Source organism: Melopsittacus undulatus, chromosome 2 (genome assembly GCF_012275295.1).
Source record: "Melopsittacus undulatus isolate bMelUnd1 chromosome 2, bMelUnd1.mat.Z, whole genome shotgun sequence".
NCBI lineage: Eukaryota > Metazoa > Chordata > Aves > Psittaciformes > Psittaculidae > Melopsittacus > Melopsittacus undulatus.
The window spans coordinates 103,918,354-103,936,941 of NC_047528.1; the positions used below are offsets into that span (position 1 = coordinate 103,918,354).

General features: G+C 45.5%; 1 protein-coding gene across 1 annotated transcript in view; it reads right to left on the bottom strand.

The window, feature by feature from the left end:
• Positions 1-16,051, bottom strand: part of RCSD1 (RCSD domain containing 1) — a 39,326-nt gene extending 23,275 nt beyond the window's left edge. The window contains exon 1 of the mRNA XM_031045035.1: positions 15,908-16,051. Within this exon, the coding sequence (XP_030900895.1) occupies positions 15,908-15,913 (6 nt within the window). The 5' untranslated portion in view covers positions 15,914-16,051. The remainder of the gene's footprint in view (positions 1-15,907) is intronic.
• Positions 16,052-18,588: the final 2,537 nt, after the last annotated feature.

Sequence of the window (18,588 nt, forward strand, 5' to 3'; positions counted from 1 at the left end):
TGTTCAGCCATGATCTGCTGCTCAGGGAAGCAGGTGGCAGACTATTTCAAATGTAAATAAATTATTTTATGTGTATGTATAGTGTTTCAGGAGTCCTCAACTGAGGTGATTGCAGAAACCTCTAGCAACAAGCACACAGATGTCATAGTTTCCTTTGCTGTAAGATGCCTGATCCTATTTGCTTGTGTTCACTGTGCTTAGAGTATTCTCCAGGGGAGAAAAGTGGAGAAATAAGGATGTGGTGCAAGGGGAATGTAACAGGGAAATACCTAGTTTCTAAAGCCAGCTTGGTCTGGGCAGCAGTTCACCCATGGAGAGATCAGCTGGGACTATCCCAGTCTTGTGCAGAAGCAGGATGGCACTGGCTGAATTTTAGTGTCAAGTGGGCAGATGCCTAGTGAAGTGATCAGCAGAGTCAAGCAATGGTTGCAAGGATTCTTTCCAGGCTGAAGATGTGACTGCAGTGTTTAATTTCTGCATTAGTGTAGTTGATCAGTAACTTGCCCTCAGCTACTCAAAATTCAGGACAGAATTTTAGTCCAGGGTTTCACAAGCTTCACGTTGACACTTGTCTTCTGTGGCACACTGGTTCTCCACAAAAAAAGTTTTTGAGGCTAGCTACACTGTGATGCTGAGCAGCCCAAGGAAACCTGTAGTAAGGGATATAGGCCCCACAGTCACAACTTCTTATGGTGGCATCAAACTGGACGCATTCTTTTGGTGCTGTGCTTACACCAAAGGGATTCATCAGCCCAGTCACAGCTCTGCTTGGACATGCACAAACACCAGGTATCTGCATTGCACTTCTGTGAGAAGTAGTAGCTATCTGGATTTTGTGTGGTACAGAGTACTTCAGGCACTTAACTGAGATGACCTGTTGCTACGAAACTCATCCTAACCAAGCCCTAACAAAGGCCAGCACCCACAAAGAACTGATCCCCTCTCAGTGAACTGTGTTTTCAATGGAATTCCAGTTTGGTGTCTTAAAGACACTTTGCTAGTGAGACAACAGGTTTCATATCTCAGTCACATGCATTCCCTGTTTGTTCAGCTTACCCTTCCTGCCTGCAGTTATAGGGTTCTACCCTAACAACCCTATCTCAGTAACCTGCTAAGCAGTCAGCCTATAGTTTACCTAGACTAAGTCAACAATATGAGAGGAAGGAGCAGTTCAAAGATGTTGAAAGCAGTAAGAATAGAACAACTGAAATAAGATTTAGTGTCAGAAGACAGAATATTCCAGAGGGAAGGCCAAAAAGGTACTTGAAGGATGAGGTGATTCCTGTTGCAGTGAGAAGATATAAGGCTGAGATAAGAGGTAAAAAGGGGAAATAAAAGGCTGCTAATACCAGTGAGACCTGAGGCTACAGGGGGAGGAAGATGTGTGACATACAGTAAAAAGAGATCATGATAATCAATATTACTAGATTTTTAAGCTACATAACAACATTTGCTTGCAAACAACGAAGGTGAAAGAGTAGAAGGGCTAGGTGGAGAGACAAAAATCGAGGCCAGTTGCCTACATGAAAGGCAGAGAGGCTGAGAGAGCAGGGAAAAGAGATAACGCTCCTTAAGGAGCCCTATCTATTCAATGAGAAATGGTCTTGGCCTTTCCTGTAAAGGGCCATGTGTGTGTAATTGCCTCATTACCAGCCCAACACAGTTGCTTGCTCACAGGCCAAGCAGCCAACATGGAAATAATTGCAGGCAACAGGAAAAAGATCGTGGATAAAGCTGATATCTGGCCTGATGTGATCATACCCAGCCACACAAGTGGAGAAACAATGAAAGCACATGGGCTGTGCCCACACAAGCAGTGTGGCAGCCTGTCTCTGGAGCAACTCCTTGTAAGAGGGGTTTTCCTGTCACCTGAAACAGTACAACTTCAAAACCTCATTCGTGCTGGCTTTTAAGCCCACATGTGGTTCTCCCTTCTGAGACTCTCGCATTCACTAGTGTCTCCATTCAGGACTTTGCTCTGATTAGGGCAAGACATGCCTTTTTAGAGAAGGCTAAGATCACAGAATGCTAGAGCTTCAAGAAAAAAAAAGAAAATTACAGAGAGTCAAAAGCTGAATTTCCAGTGGGGCTACTGTAGGTGGCAAAGTATTTCAAACCATCCAACTACTACCCAGTGGTACACTGTACACTGCAAACTGGAGCTGAGCCATCAATAACCTTAAGCACTGAGATACAAAGATGTGACTAGTTTAAAAAATGCTCTGCAATTATTAAGTTTGACTACACTTGAAGACCATATTAATGCATCTCCTCCCTTTATGAAGTCCTGGGAACTCAGTGTCATCCTATTTTCTTAGAGTTAACATGTCAAGTTTAAAAACTACTGGCTATATTTATCTGGAACAGTTTAAAAAAACCCACAAAAAACAAAAAAGAACCTTTTTCTTTTCTGCTCATTATAATAAGCATTTGGCCTTAAAAGAACAATGCTGATCTTGCAAAGCTCTTTCCTTGCTCCAGGTGAACACCAGTGACGCATCTGCAGTCTTTTTCCATTAAGTTTATAATACCTCTAAGTGGTTTTGTGGAAGTACTTTGTGCCTCTAAAATATGAATGCTTCTAGCGAACAAGAATCCTGCAGCAGGTTTCCTGAGCATTCATATTATTCAAGATTATGAAAATTTGTCTTGGGATGCTGAAAACAAGATCTCTTACTCTGAAATGCTCTGCTAAATACAGCCCTTGGCTCTTCTCTCAAAGAAGATCACAAGGGAGGCCAGTGGGCATTAACTTGGCAGCGGGATTTCAGTGTCATCTGAGAGCCAATGCACCACTTTACTAAGTAACTAAAGACCCCCACCCTCTTTCAAGTAGTACCACTCTTTATTTCTCCAAAATTAAACTAGATTAAGACCTACACAGCTTTTAACTTAGTTCAGGAAGACCTCTGGCTTTTCTGGGGTGTCAATCAGCCCTTCTCTCCAACTGATGGGAACCCTCCAGCAACAGTGCTGTATGAAAACTTGGTTGATACAACCAGAAATGAGCTACTGCAGATATCTAAATTACAGATAATTGATGTGAAAGGCATGTGGGGAAAAGAAAGGCATTATTTCTCAGAAATTATCCATTGAATAGGTAAGTTGATGAGGTTGTGTTGTTTCAGGAATCCACAGACACACCAGATGCCGAATAGCTCCTTCAGAGCCAAGGGCTGATTTGTACCTTCGTAGAGTGATGCTGATGTCCTAATCTACAGCTGACTGCAGCTGTCACCAGGATGGCGGTCTGGCTGGAGTGATTTTCTTCCCAAGCATCTTACACAGCTTATACATCCAGTATCTGAGATTTGTCCTTGAGATGCTCACACTACTAGCAAATGCCTCCATGGGTGGAGGGGTGAGATAACAGTTCTGGAGAAGAGCAGTGAGGCCACCATAAGACATAGCTGCTTTCTTAGTGCACTGCTTGCATCAGCTGCTTTTTGAGAGCTCTGTTCCTGGCCAGGGCTTTCCCCAGGATCCTTCTCAGCTTCCTCATGTTTCCCTCTCAGACATCTGTTTTTCTTAATGGTCTGGGAACTATATACAGCCTGTCAAGTTTCCCAGATTAATCAGTGCCTCTCTGTATGTACTTCCAGGCCTTGTTCTGAGGAGCTCTTGCTGCTCTAGAAGGATGAGAGGTGAACTAATGAAGGAACAACTGACTAAACGTCCCAGGCTGCCCACGCAGAGAGGGGAAATAGTGCAGTCTGTGGGGCAAGTGCACCTGATCTCATGTGAGCACAGTCTCCAACAAAGGCACAGGGGAGAGAGGTGGCCAGGAAGGCTGGGCACATGTGGATTCTTTCAGTGGGGAATAAAATGCATGAACCATGGTTATCATCTGATGCAGGCCTTTGAGATAAGCAGCTTCCTATTGATTAAAATGAGTCCTACAGAACATCATTATTTTAAACCATCTGAATCACAGCATTGCTTTAAGTGACTTGCAAAGCCCTTTAGCTGTAGACACAATGCGAAGCTGCACCCTGCTCTCACCTGCACACATGGAGCCACTTGGGTAGCTGCTCTGAAGGAAACAGGTTGAGCAAATGAAATAGCACCTTAGCAGGAAAGATCACAGCCTGATGAATCAACTTTCAACTCCTATTCAGTTTATCTTCTCCCTTGCTTCACCCATGTGGGGTGAGGGAAGGAGCCCTGTTTTTAGCAGAGGTTGGAAGTAAGATGAACTTCAGCAGGAGGAGGCTCAAACACAAGATGCTTCAGGCGGGATGAAGAAGGGACCACTCTTGGACTGACAGAGTGGTTAAAGAGGATGAACTTTAAGCAGGTGCATATGCAGTATGTGTTAATTATCTAATCTGAAGCTATTCAGAAGGTCAAATTAGAAACTGAAGTCACGGATCTGTCAAAGAAAGGACACAGAGAATGCGAGAAGCAGGGACAATTCAAAACTCTTCTGATAAATACTGTAAGTAGACTGTGATACCTCTCCATTTAAGCTCAACACTAGAGACAGTCTAGTAGCAGCGCAGGGATTCAACTTCTCTTAATTTATCATGTTGGGAATAGAAAATCAGAAGGGTAAATGAGCCTTCACAGAGATCCTAACTGCTGCAGCTTCCAGGACTTGTCAGGACTGTGCTAACTTTGTAACACATTGCCATCAAATTAGGTCCACACTGGATACCAGCAGGTTGGAGAAGGAGGTTCATATTTATCTGAGCCAGGAATTTAGTCTAAAAAGGTACACAGATACGGAGTGGAAGAAAGTGATAGTAAACACTCAGCTAGCAGCCACCTTGAGGTGTGAATGCTAAGCTATATCCACAGAGATCTCAGCTGGGCCCTGGAAGGCTCAGCTGCCACGCAGCACTAAGGATCCTGGCCTGCAAAGCTGCTTTCTCAGCAGCTGCCCTCCCTTTGGCTCTGTCTGAAGGCTCCAGTTTTCTTTTTTTCTGTGATCCCAGAAAGATAATTATCTCTGTTTCTGAGCAAACCTGTTTGTGAAATTCTCCCAAAAACCCTGTAAAGGAGAAACCCAATGTTTGTAAGAGCTTTGAATTACCCTATTTTAATGCTCTATTCTTTTTCCTGATGGATGACTGAAACTTGTTTACAAGTTCTTTCTGTGGCAAGAAGGCGGACTTAAGTTCCTCCTACCTCAGGCACAGCTTCTCCAGATCAAAGCTGGGCCACCGCAACCAGGTGTCCAGGAAGCATGGGCTCAGTGTCTGCACCTCACTTGCTCAGTGAGCAAATCAGACCTAGGAAGTTCTGTTCAGAATTTCCTTGAAGCTGGGAATCAACACACTGGATTTTCAAGGAAGGACAGCACTGACAACTGGGCACTTTGTAAAGACTAAATGGGAAGCCAAATTATACTGTGCATGTTTCACAAGTTAAACACATGCTTGCTGCAGGGCCCAAGGGGTGAAATTCCTCAGAAACCTGGCACACAAGCTCAAGTGTGTGTATATGAAAACAGGACCTGTTTCATCTGGACTTATATCAGAGGAACATGGCACTCAACAGAAAGATATTTCAAGATGATTGTCTTGAATAACCCATGATTGCTGTTGCAGTACGAAGTTTTAAAAGATAAAGAAGCCCATTCTTAAAACAGGAAGAACACACACACACAAAAATGGTTTTGTGTTTCACACAGGCAATAAAAGAACAGCTCCCAGACTCTTGCAGATGTGATGCCAATTTATTTTAATCTAAGCTTCCCAGAGGTAAGAATCTGAAGGGCTTGAACAACATATCATAGCAGGAAGGAATCATAAACGCTTTTGGGACCTGATGCTGAATAGCCACTAGTTTCTGCTAGTAGCCCCACACATGGAAGAACTGCAGAAAAACTATGGTCTTGCCCCTCTGGTGGCCCTATCAATACTAATGCTTGATTGCAATAGATTACTCCTGCTTTATCTTTTTTCATGCTCTGTCTAGCCTACTTTTGAACATCTCCTGGGAAAGAAATTTCTATTATATGTGGTTTCTACTATACTATTCCAGTCCCTGCCAGACTTTACTGCCAGAAATCCTACCTTCTATGCAGTGGGATATGCATCTTCCCTTTAATTTGATCCCATTATTCCCAGGCATGCTGCTTCTGCAATGCACTAATTCTGGTTCCTCTGTGTTAAAAGTTTTAGACTACTGTCCTCTGTCTCACTCCAAAGCCACACTGACTTAGAATCATAGAATCATAAAATAGTTAGGATTGGAAAGGACCTCAAGATCATCTAGTTCCAACCCCCCTGCCATGGGCAGGGACACCTCACACTAAACCAGATCACCCAAGGCTTCATCCAACCTGGTCTTGAACACTGCATTCACTACCTCCCTGGGCAACCCATTCCAGTACCTCACCACCCTAACAGTAAAGAATTTCTTCCTTATATCCAGTCTAAACCTCTGCTGTTTAAGTTTCAACCCATTACCCCTTGTCCTATCACTACAGTCCCTAATGAATAGTCCCTCCCCAGCATCCCTGTAGGCCCCCTTCAGATACTGGAAGGCTGCTATGAGGTCTCCACACAGCCTTCTCTTCTCCAGGCTGAAGAGACCCAACTTTCTCAGCCTGTCTTTATACGGGAGGTGCTCCAGTCCCCTGATCATCCTCGTGGCCTCCTCTGGACTTGTTCTAACAGTACCATGTCCTTTCTATGTTGAGGACACCAGAACTGCACACAATACTCCAAGTGAGGTCTCACGAGAGCAGAGTAGAGGGGCAGGATCACCTCCTTCGACCTGCTGGTCACGCTCCTCTTGATGCAGCCCAGGATACAGTTGGCTTTCTGGGCTGTGAGTGCACATTGCTCGCTCATGTTCATTTTCTCATTGACTAACACCCCCAAGTCCTTCTCTGCAGGACTACTATGAATTTTCTTTTTGCCCAACCTGTAGCTGTGCCTGGGATTGCTCCGACCCAGGTGTAGGACCTTGCACTTGGCATGGTTAAACTTCATGAGGTTGGCATCAGCCCACCTCACAAGTGTGTCAAGGTCCCTCTGGATGGCATTCCTTCCCTCTAGCATATCAACAGAACCACACAGCTTGGTGTCATCGGCAGACTTGCTGAGGGCACACTCAATTCCATTGTCCACGTCAGCGACAAAGATATTAAAACAAGACCGGTCCCAACACTGATCCCTGAGGGACACCACTTGTTACTGGTCTCCAGCCAGACACTGAACCGTTGACCACAACTCTTTGAGTGCGACCATCCAGCCAGTTCTTTATCCACCAAGTGGTCCACCTACCAAATTGATGACACTCCAATTTAGAGAAAAGGATGTCATGTGAGATAGTGTCAAACACTTTGCACAAGTCCAGGTAGATGATGTCAACTGCTCCACCCCTGTCCATCACTTTTATAGCCCCATCATAGAAGGCCACCAAATTGGTCAGGCAGGATTTTCCCCTAGTAAAGCCATGCTGGCTGTCACCAAGCACCTTGTTGTTTTTCATGTGCCCTAGCATGCCTTCCAAGAGAATCTGCTCCAAGATTTTGCCAGGCACAGAGATGAGACTGACTGGTCTGTAATTCCCCACGTCATACATTTTCCCCTTCTTGAAAATGGGGGTTATATTTCCCTTTTTCCAGTCAGCAGGAACTTCACCTCTCTGCCATGATTTTTCAAATATGATGGCCAGTGGCTTTGCAACTTCATTCCTCAGCTCCTTCAGGACCCGCGGATGGATTTCATCAGGTCCCATGGACATGTTGTCGTGGTTTAAACCAAGTCCCCCAACTCCCGGAGAGTTAGGAAGGAGAATCCAAAGAATGTAGCCCCCACGGATTGAGATAAGAACGGTTTAATAGCTAAGGCATAACACAAAACCCCTACTGCCATTTACTACTACAAATAATAATGATACAGCAAACAGCAAGTGAAAAGAATACAACACCCCACCAGCCACCAACCCATAACTCACTCCACCCTGCCTGGCCGAGCACCATGTGCTCCCTCCTCCATTTTTCACCAGAGCTCCCTCCTCCAGCCTTCTCCTTCCCAGTATGCATCCTGGGCATCACGTGCTATGGTATGGAATACCTCATTGACTAGCCTGGGTCAGGTGTCCTGTCTCTCCTTCCTCCCGGACTCCCCTCCTCCACCTGGCTGGAAAAAACCTTGAACAAAAACACCCTCAAAACATGCTCAAACCATGACATTATCCACCCCTTATTCCATACCATTCACGTCATGCCCAGATCCCACATTTCAAATACACCATCACTCTTAAGTCCACCCCTCGATCATGAGACATCTCTGTGTTGCATCTCTGGACTGATAGCCTGAAGTATCTGGGCCCACCAGGCTCAAAATCATTCAGCGTCCCCTTCAGCAGTTCTACAGCTTGCTGCTGGGGACTCCATACAGCTGCCTTCCACCTCCAATGCTTCCAAAGCACTGGAGGAGCCCAGTGGATCAGATACCTGGCCATACTGTCCCACATGCCCTGCCACTCATGACTGTCCAGCCTTGGGGACAGTCTCCTGGTGCTCCTATATCCTTGTCTAACCCTAGACAAGACCCAAACCTGACTCTGCTTAACTTTTGGGATCAGACAAAATGGTTGTGGGTAGAACACACTCTGTGTGTGTGCCACCATGCTGACCCCTATAGCAATCAGCAGGCAGGTCCCAAGGGCACCCAAAAGCCATTCAAAACCATCAGAACTCTCAGATGATGCTGCTGCACTTGTCACTGGGGCTGATGTAGCTGCTGTGCTTGCCAGTTCTCCCACCACCAGTTTCTCTTCTCCCAAGTCTGGATCTTCCTTCTCTGCCTTGCTGGGAAATGCTGCGTGATCTCCTGCATCCTGCTGGGGCTCGGCGGGTGATTTCCGGGGAATATTCTCAGCCGCTGCGGGGTTCGGAACGGCCGCGGTACTCAGTTCCTCCACTGCCTTGCTGGGAAGTGTTGCGTAGTCTCCTGCATCCTGCTGGGGCTCCGCGGGCGACTTCCGGGGGACACTCTCGGCCGTCGGAGGGTCGGGAACGGCCGCGGGACTCACACCCCCTGCTGCCTGGTCCCGCTGCTCAGCTACCGCCCTGCTCCGCTCCTCCCCCGCCTGCTCCCGCTGCTCTGCCACAGCCGTTTGGCTCCCCGTGCCGCTCTCCCTGGCAGCCTCAGCTGCCGGCAGCTCCCGGGGCCGCTCCTTCCTGGCTTCACGCAGCTCCACGCAGACGACGACGAGGATAAGGACAAGGACAGCGAAGAGCAGCAGGACGGCCTGGTACAAGTCCAAGTCCACGGCCACGTCCATCCCCCCCTGCTGCCGGAGCCCCACCGTATTACAAGCCTCCGACACAAAGTACAGTGAAACAAAAGCTTTAGCCCAAGCCTCAAACACATCCAATCCATACACCAAGTACCCGGCAAAATCCCGAAACAGCGAGATCCAGAGAAAAACCTCTAAGAGCCAATAAATCAGCATTGTGACAAGAGACCATAAATCCGCTCAGATCTGTTCTTATCTCGAACCCTCGGGCCCCACGTTGGGCGCCAAAAATGTCGTGGTTTAAACCAAGTCCCCCAACTCCCGGAGAGTTAGGAAGGAGAATCCAAAGAATGTAGCCCCCACGGATTGAGATAAGAACGGTTTAATAGCTAAGGCATAACACAAAACCCCTACTGCCATTTACTACTACAAATAATAATAATACAGCAAACAGCAAGTGAAAAGAATACAACACCCCACCAGCCACCGACCCATAACTCACTCCACCCTGCCTGGCCGAGCACCATGTGCTCCCTCCTCCATTTTTCACCAGAGCTCCCTCCTCCAGCCTTCTCCTTCCCAGTATGCATCCTGGGCATCACGTGCTATGGTATGGAATACCTCATTGACTAGCCTGGGTCAGGTGTCCTGTCTCTCCTTCCTCCCGGACTCCCCTCCTCCACCTGGCTGGAAAAAACCTTGAACAAAAACACCCTCAAAACATGCTCAAACCATGACACTTGTGTACATTCAGGTTCTTAAGATGGTCTCGAACCAGATCCTCTCGTACAGTGGGCCCAAGGTCTAGGTTTTCACAGTCCCTGTGTCCGCCTTCCAAGACTTGGGTTGTGCAGTCAGAGCCTTTGCCAGTGAAGACCGAGGCAAAGAAGCCATTCAGAACCTCAGCCTTCTCCAAGTCCTGTGTAGCCAGTTCTCCCAAAAGTTTCCGGAGGGGGTCTACAGTGACTTCTGAGTCAGCTTTCCCTCTCACTTGCATTTTTGTGTCTCCATCCTCTAGGTACCCAGGTTCCCAAACTTCACATGTTGATGCTGTGGTCTATGTAAGCAATAAATTTCTTGCCTTTAGAAGCACCATGTAGCTTGGTTCAGTGATGGAGCATGAGAGAAATATATTTTGTGAAGTACCACTCCATGCCATAGCTACTAGCTTGTACAAAAGCACAACCTGAGCTGTGGTCCAATCATGCTGAGAATATGCATTTGAGAAGCCTGAGATGAACAGTGGCTTTGCTGAAGCTGGTAGTGGTAAATCAATATCCTTTGCAGACTGGCTGCTAGTCATCCACACTGACGAAAACACTGTGTGCATCTTGTTACAAAGGGTAAACAGGTTTATTTGCACTAGGACACTTGCATGCAAAAATCAGTTTAGTGGCCCGCTGTGTGGGTTTAGGGCTCTTTTAAAACTTGATGCTGAAGAACAAAAGAAATAATCATGCATCTATACCGCCTGCCAATCTGGCAAGTGAGGTCTGGATCTATGCTTGGAGAAGACTTCCAGAAACACCTTTAGCAAGTGATGTGCTCATATCTGACTAGAATTTGATCTGATGTATTTTTTTCTTTCTAACAAGTGAAAGCTTCATTTGGCACCAACGGGGCAGATGAGCTTCATCCTTGTCAGTGCATTAGCAGGACACATATACTGGTGATAAGATACCATAAAAATATGTCTCAGCCTTGATGTTAATGTAAAAGTGTTTCTGGCATAAGACTCATAGCTGGATACATTGTGGTTTGGATGAAGTGTGACTTAAATCTGTGCCAATGTGAGACTCCATAATAGCATAGTGCCCTATGCCTCTGACAATAACTCGGTGTGACACAACTGTGCAGTGAGTGTGTAATAACAGATTCTCCTACACAGTACATCTCCTTTCTCTAGACCAGTGTGTAATAATTTCTCCTTATACAACAGATCTCCTGTCTCTAGACCAAGTTCATCCTTATGTACGCCATGTTGCAAACTACTAAAGTTGTATAATTGTGTAAGCCACCAAGACTGCAGTCTTACAGCACCTACAGGCAGCAAGAAGGCTTCACCAGTAAAATAGACAGGTCCTCTAAACAGGTTCTCTTGCTGCTGGGTACAAATCCCAAATTCAGACTGTAGATTCGGTGTTTTAGGAAAAGGAGTATCCACCTCTTTACAACTGTTAACCACCCACATGGAAACAGAAAAGAAAACTACCATGGGCTTGGTCACTTCCATGACAAACCCCAGCAGTTTCCCAGCAGTACCTATCCATAAAGCAATGCTGATGTTTCCCCCTGTTCTTCAGATAAGCATATCCTGGGAATATATGTTGAGGTATGCATAATATGCTTCTCAACAGTAACGTTCCCTGGCAATTAGACTGTGGATGACAGAAAAGGTTTTCCAAAATGCTACCACCATGGCCTGGGATACTCAGATGACCAAAAGTTAAAATGGGAGTGAGGGAGAGAAGTTCAGAAGATTCATCCCTTTCCAGTGACACAGGAGAAGCTTTAATTCTTCAAACTACCTATTCTGGGTCTGCACTAGGTACAAGACAGGGTCACAGCACAGCCCGTGGGGCTTGGTTTTGTTCCTTTCTGTCCTTCAAGAGGAAGGCCTCATCCAGTCACTGGGATGTGGAAGTCTGGCAAACCTGATCCTTTCCAGGATCTTCTGCCGCAGACATGCTATTACTGTCAGCTAGGTCCTAAACCTGCCCAGACCTGAGCAGTAAAATGGGGTCATATGGTACCTCTCCTAGTATATTTACATACCTGTCCCCTTATCTACACAGACACTCTGCATGAATGTGTCATTTTGATGAATTTATGAGGAAACCATGAAAACAAGTGTTTTATGGTTAACAAGGTTAAAATGTTCTGTTAAGCAAAAAGAATTTTTAACTTTTGGAATGAAAGCCAAGCAGCAGAGCCCCCTGAGAAAGGGAAATTGTTTTCTGGCAAGGCTAACCATGGCGTAACACCTGTACTTAATCTTGGCTCTGGAGCTGCGAGGGTAGGCAGAGACCTCGCTCAGCCAAGCTCACCTCTGTGGTTTACTGTCCTGCTGCTCTGAGGACCATTACGGTTACATATTTCTGCCTCCTGGTCTGCACAGTACCAAGTACTTGTTCCTCCATCCTCTCCACTTCAATCCTCTTCTGTGACAGTGCAGTTTTCCAAGGGACAGGGTACGTCCCTATGCTGAAATAAAGATGCCCTGTAGTTTGGGTGAAGGCACCATTCCCCATAGCTCCTGGAAGGATGCAGCAATGCAAATCCTAGACCTGGAAATGTGCTCAGTTGTGATATCTGGCTGACCATAGTACAACAGGAGAAATGGCTTCTGACCTCGCCTGTTGAGGGAAGAGGTATGCAGAAACCCTAGGAGATTTCTGCAGCCTCCTACTGAGACAGGGAACAGAGTGGAGCAGGACCCAGGGCCTCTTTGTGGTATCCTCACCTGACACAAGAGGGGCTTTTACTAAAAAGAGCAGTGGCCCCATCACTCCTCAGATGTCCCACATGAGAAAACTGTGGTGTAGGGAGAGGACAGGTCTTGGAGCCATGTCCAGTAGGCTGTCCAGAGGAGAAGTGAAGTGAGCAGAGAACTGCTGGCAGCCCTGGAAAAGCTTTCCCTCTCCTGAGCTGATGCAGCAACTGGCAAAATGAAGATCTAGCAGAACCTAGTTGCAGAAAAGAGACATGGAATGGAGATGTCACAGAAAGAAATAGAATCTATTGGTAGACACAGAATATGGAAGCCTTCCCAAAGTAAACCTGGTTGTTGCACCTTTACAGCCTAGGCAATCCATTACACCATAGGGATCAACCAAAGACCAGTCTTGGATTGCTTCCCTTCGCTTTGTGAGTAAAGTTCAAATGCCTCCATGCTTCCAAGCTCCTACAGAGAGGCTGGGAAGAGGAATGGCATGGCCACTGTTGGATATGGGTTTCAGAAAGCTACAGGCAACTTCAGTGGATGCCTTAACTCACAACATCTGCAGCAAGGTTTGATACAGCTATGGGAACTAGACAGATTGGACCAAATCAAACCTGAAGATGTAAACAAACAGACACATTCATTTCCCATCCATTTGGTACTGCAAGAGCAAAGAAAGTTTGTGGGCTGCCTTTTTACAAGTGGCTTAGCTTTCATCAGTGCCAGCTTTACACACTTTTTATACAAACTCCTCTGTCCTAAACAGAGAGAAAATGATTTCAAGTTCCTTTCATCAGTCGTAACACTGGAAAGAAAACTGATTCTCAAATCTATCTTGCATCAAGACGCTGGGTCTTCACAAAAGAAAAACAACAAACCAACTCATGAAGATCAGTAGACTCACAAAATTACATGAACTGGGGTTTTGTTGCCACTTACTTCCTCTTTGGGATCTTAAATAGTTATGTTTATCATTACTGCTCTCAATGCTTTCAATTTCTGCTATCACATTCCTGAAAGCAGAATGTTTAAGACTGTAGGTACTGGCCCTAACAAACAGCAACACCACACTACCCTCTCTGAGAAAGTGATCCCAACTATCTTTCTGCTGTGGGGTTTTCAAAAACAGGGTCTTCCTGCCAGAGACATGATGGAAATCAGCTGGCTAGGTCAGCCCGCTGACCTTTTTTCATAATGCTAATCCTAATGTGTCCCACTAAAGCAAAGAGCTTGCCAGTTATGCCTGCAGGGAAGCACAGAGGAGCTCTGCCCGCCACTGATGAAGCAAATGGGGAAATGACAGAACTCTCATCCCTGCTGCACAGGACCATTGCATCTGTTTTAAAGCAAAAGAGCATAGTGAGTCTCCATGTCCTGCTCACACTGCCTGTGAAAAGCTGTTAGGAAGAAATGGAGAACTGGCAGGGGAGAACTCTTGGATCTATTTTTGTCTAATATCTTCTTACCTTTGGGACATTAGCCACCTTTTTGGAGGCTTGGGACAGGAAGGGAAGACCAAGTACACTACTTAAAAAATGTCTTGGGAGTTGAGATGTTTTAAAAATAAGAACGAATGCAACAATCTACAGAGGATCAGAAAACAAGGTAACATGGGGAAAGTTTCAGAAATAGAGGAAAGGGGATAGGATCAAGAAGAGGACACTCAGGTTAAAGACTTCAGAGAAGTCTTCCATATGTGTTACATATGTCTCCCAAAAGGAAATTTCTACTCTGAAACATCTCTGAAGAAGACAACAAAAAACACTTGAGGAGCGTATAGAGAGGAAAGGTGTACTCAAGTGTACTCAACACAGTAAATGTCAGTCTTTGCTCCATATATTGCTTACTGTGCACAGCAGTTATAACAAATTAAGAGCTCAACTCCCCTTCCCCTCTGAGACATCACTGGCTTCTATATAGCCAAAAAGAAAAAAACAAGCATTAACACTTACTGATCTACTCTCTGTCAAACCCATTACTCCTTACAAAGCTATACATTGTCATGACACATGTAGTCTGTGCCCAGTTGGTTTGATCACTGCTTGGTCCTTCTCCATACCAAAATCTGTTTAGATAGTTTGTTATGGACCTTTCTTCTAACAAACATGTCTGATCATTAACGCTTGCCTGTGGGGCAGGACAGCACAGATAACAGGGACTGTGATGTTAGCACCAGAGAATTATCAGAACTGATCTATGTGCTGGAAAGCTTCCAAGAAAAGTCATAGTGGTGACTCAGGCACACTGTTCCCTGGCTTTGTGGTGTGTTCCCTGCTGCTGGGGCTGCACTGCCACAGAAAAAGGCTTCCCTGGGAAGGTAATCTAACATGCTTAGTAAGACATGGGTTAAGCTGAAATACCAAAAGTCCTCTTTTGTCATTTGAGGTTTTCACAATGTCATAATCACCCTGTGCCCCTCCTAAAAATACTTTTTTTTTCCCCCTTTGCCACTTCAAAAACTGCTTGAAAAGCTCAGGAATCCAGTCTGACATGAGCAGAGCAAGCACCATCTTTCCTATCTTGTGCGAATGGGAAAAGAGGTAAGCAAAGGTGAACTGCCTTCAGGGTGCTACGTAGGAGAATGCTTGGACTGAAATGCCAGGGAAGCCTGCCTCCTGTCCGCAGGCTGTGTGCCCACCAGGAGACAGAGCTCTGCTTCTCCTCGAGCACGGGACACACAATATGGAGAAAAAAGCACAGGAAACCCTCTGGGTGTGTACTACTCAGTTACCTCTTCAAAGCAGTGGTTCTCAGGTTTCTCATGATTCTACTGAAATGCTCTACTGATAACGAAAGTGATACCGCCCTATCCATCTGGAACTCTGCTCAGGGTCCAAATCAGTTTCTGCTGCTGCATGGGCTGGGTGGGAATCAGCCCTAAAGAGCCTGTTCATCCTGCACGGTTTGTTCACTTCTCATGTGATCCTATTTCTACTGGATTTTTAAAACCTTCTTTCAAAAGGATACCCTGTAAACTATAACTCTTCCACCTCAAAGACTAAAAAATAAATAGCAGTCCTTCCTCATTTCCCTTTCACAGATGTAATTTCTGCCCACACCATCCCCCTACTTTCCAAACCTGAACTAAAACCTACTAAATACTCTGAGGTGCACTGCAATGGCTGGGGGACAAAAGCATCTATCTAAACCTCTGCAAAGAGATATTCTGAGCTGCCTTTAGTGAGAAATTGCTTTGCAAGGTGGAGCTAATACAGATCAAGGAGCCAGTCACAAGCTAGTGGAAATAAAAGTTTTCTTTACCTCCATGTCCTGCAAGAGAGAGGTGTCCTCGGGGAAATCTTTCTTCCCCACCCCTTTCTCTCTTATCTGTGGGGAAACTTCAGCCAAGCCAGAAAAATTGTGCCGCGATGGAGGGTATGTAATATCCAAGCTACTGCTCAGCTTGAGAACTGAGAGAGCCCAGCAAATGGCCCTGCACTACCAACAAGGAAGAAGGGCGGGTTGGGGAGAGGAAGGGAGGGAGGGGAGAGGAGGGGGAGGCAAGGCAATCAGGGTTTAAATTTAGACACAAATCTAAACAGATACTGTCCTTTCCAGAGTCTGGGCTCATGAGACAATAAGCAGCAAACTCTGCTGCTGCTCCCAAACTTGGGGACACCACATGTGCACTTTCTCCCTTCCTTTCTCCCCTTTATATTTTCTGTCACCTCATCTGTACTTCCCCCCCACACCCTGTTTTGCCTCTATTTTTCTCCATTGCTTGCAGTTACTGCCCCGGTGTTTCTGCATGAATCTCTCCCTTGACCATGCTTCTCTCTCCAAGTCTGCAGGGTCTCTTTGTTTATTTGTAATGAGACTCTTTTCCCCTCTCATTGCAGCTTCCCTTCTCCCTTCCTTCACACTGTTAGGTAATTTCAGTCAGCAGTGGACTGTCTTTAGAGTGATCAGAGAGGCAGAAGAGGAGCAGTGCAAGGGTAATTGTTGTATTTGACCAGAAGGCTTTGGTGTCTTAGTGCACAGCTGGGACTCCCAGGGACAACACTACTGTGCTGCTGGGTGCTCTTCTAAACGAGAGACAAGGGCTGGAGCCTATGAAGAGAGCTGCAATAAAGTGGGCACAAGCAGAAGGGGGGTCACCATGCAAGGTGTCATGGCCAGTTGTAAAGCAGGACTAGCTCCTTCCATTCTGAATTCATGCCTCACACTACCAGGTCAGAAAGTGCAAAATGCTCTTCTCTCCCTTCACAGAGAAGAATAGACTTGGGCACTCAAAGTGAGAAACTTCAGTGGTGACAGGGAAAAAAAAAAAAAAGCCTCAGGAACGTTTTGCTATACTTTCCATTTCCATTCAGGTCACAGTGTTGTTAACTGGACATTTCTTTTAGCAACTGTTTGCATATGCTCCTCCTCAAGAATTTTAGTCCCCACCTCTTGAGAGTAGGGTGGAGCAGGGTGGTGCAGAGGAATTTGGAAACACTTCCTTTGTCTTCTGGCTTCCTTGCCTTGCATGCAGCTGCAAAGTGACACAATGTCATGTCATCATTCTGAGATGATACCTCAGGGCAGAAGAGGGTTAAAGCATCTTTTCTGAAAGGGACTCATACTTTTCCTCTGCACTGTTTCTCAAGTCACTGCTGGCTATGGTGGAAGACACTGCAGAATGGATTTAAATGTGACCATGATGATATCCTGGATTATTGTTACCAATGCATTATCTTGACATAGTTCTTACAGTATAGTTAACTGTTGCTGTACTGCATGCTGTCTGTAGGACTCCTGTGGAACTAGCAGATTTTACTCATCATCTAATTAACTCCCAAATTCAATATACAATGGTTACTTGGTCCTTAGCCAAAGAATGATATGCTGAGTTGCTGCAATCTGGAGATTGGGCAAGAGGATTAATTAATCTTCTGTTGCTGTAACACTGGATTAGTTGAAACTCCTCTGCTGTAAGCAACCACGAGATGCTGCAACTATAGATGTAAGCAAATAGATTAAAAATCTAAAAAAAGTGTAAGAATGAAATTCCTTCTTGATTGGAAATCTTATTGATTTCTTGAAGTCCTGACAATGGTACATCAGGAGAGGGTATAGGAATTGAACTGAGAAGCAGCATGAGGTGGGGAGGGCAGGATACAGGCTGTGCATGTTTTTCCTGCTGTTGGGACAGAAGGAGGATTTTATGTTCAGGGATTGCACTGGGGGCATTGGTCACAAGTGTTGTTTTCAAGCTGTCTGCCATTTAACAGACTGTCAAAATCACATAGTGCAGTGGTTGCTTCATACCATTCAGGTTCTATTTCAGTAATTTCTTTTGACTTTCAGTGGTTATACTTTGTGGATGAAACTCGTTACTCAGGTCTACAGAAAAGGACACTGCTAGGCAGAGATGGTATCACCTTACCTACACTAATAAAGCAAAGGTAGTTGCAGCTGCCCCACCACAATTCTTCACTACTTATTTCTCCTCCCAAGTACCTTGCCACAAGGCCAATCTTTTCTGCCAGCAGGATTCCCAGATGCCATTGCTCTGTGCATGGTACACAGTGCTCAATTTATTAATGCTGAATCTTTCTTCCTGAAGGAACAAGGAGAGAACACAGAGAAATACAGCACATGTTTTTCTCCAGACAGGAAGACACAAGGTGTGGATTTGCCCTAGACTTGTTTTCAAAACTACCAGAATATCTGAAACAATCAATCTACATGTTTTAACTACAAGAACCTCTTAACAGATGTTATTAAGGGAGGTTATACTGAGGAACCGGGTGTTTTACATGACATGCACGTGCAAGTATGAATGTGAGATATTTTAGAGTATGACTCTTTGCATTTCTGTGTGTGCCTGTTTACAGACCTTCTATAGCAGTGTATCTAAGACTATTTTGTTTATATGCAGAAAAAGTTTTTACATCTGTTCTCCTCAAGAGGAAAAACTGCAGTTATCACAAGTGCCATTAAAACAGGCTCTAGGGAAA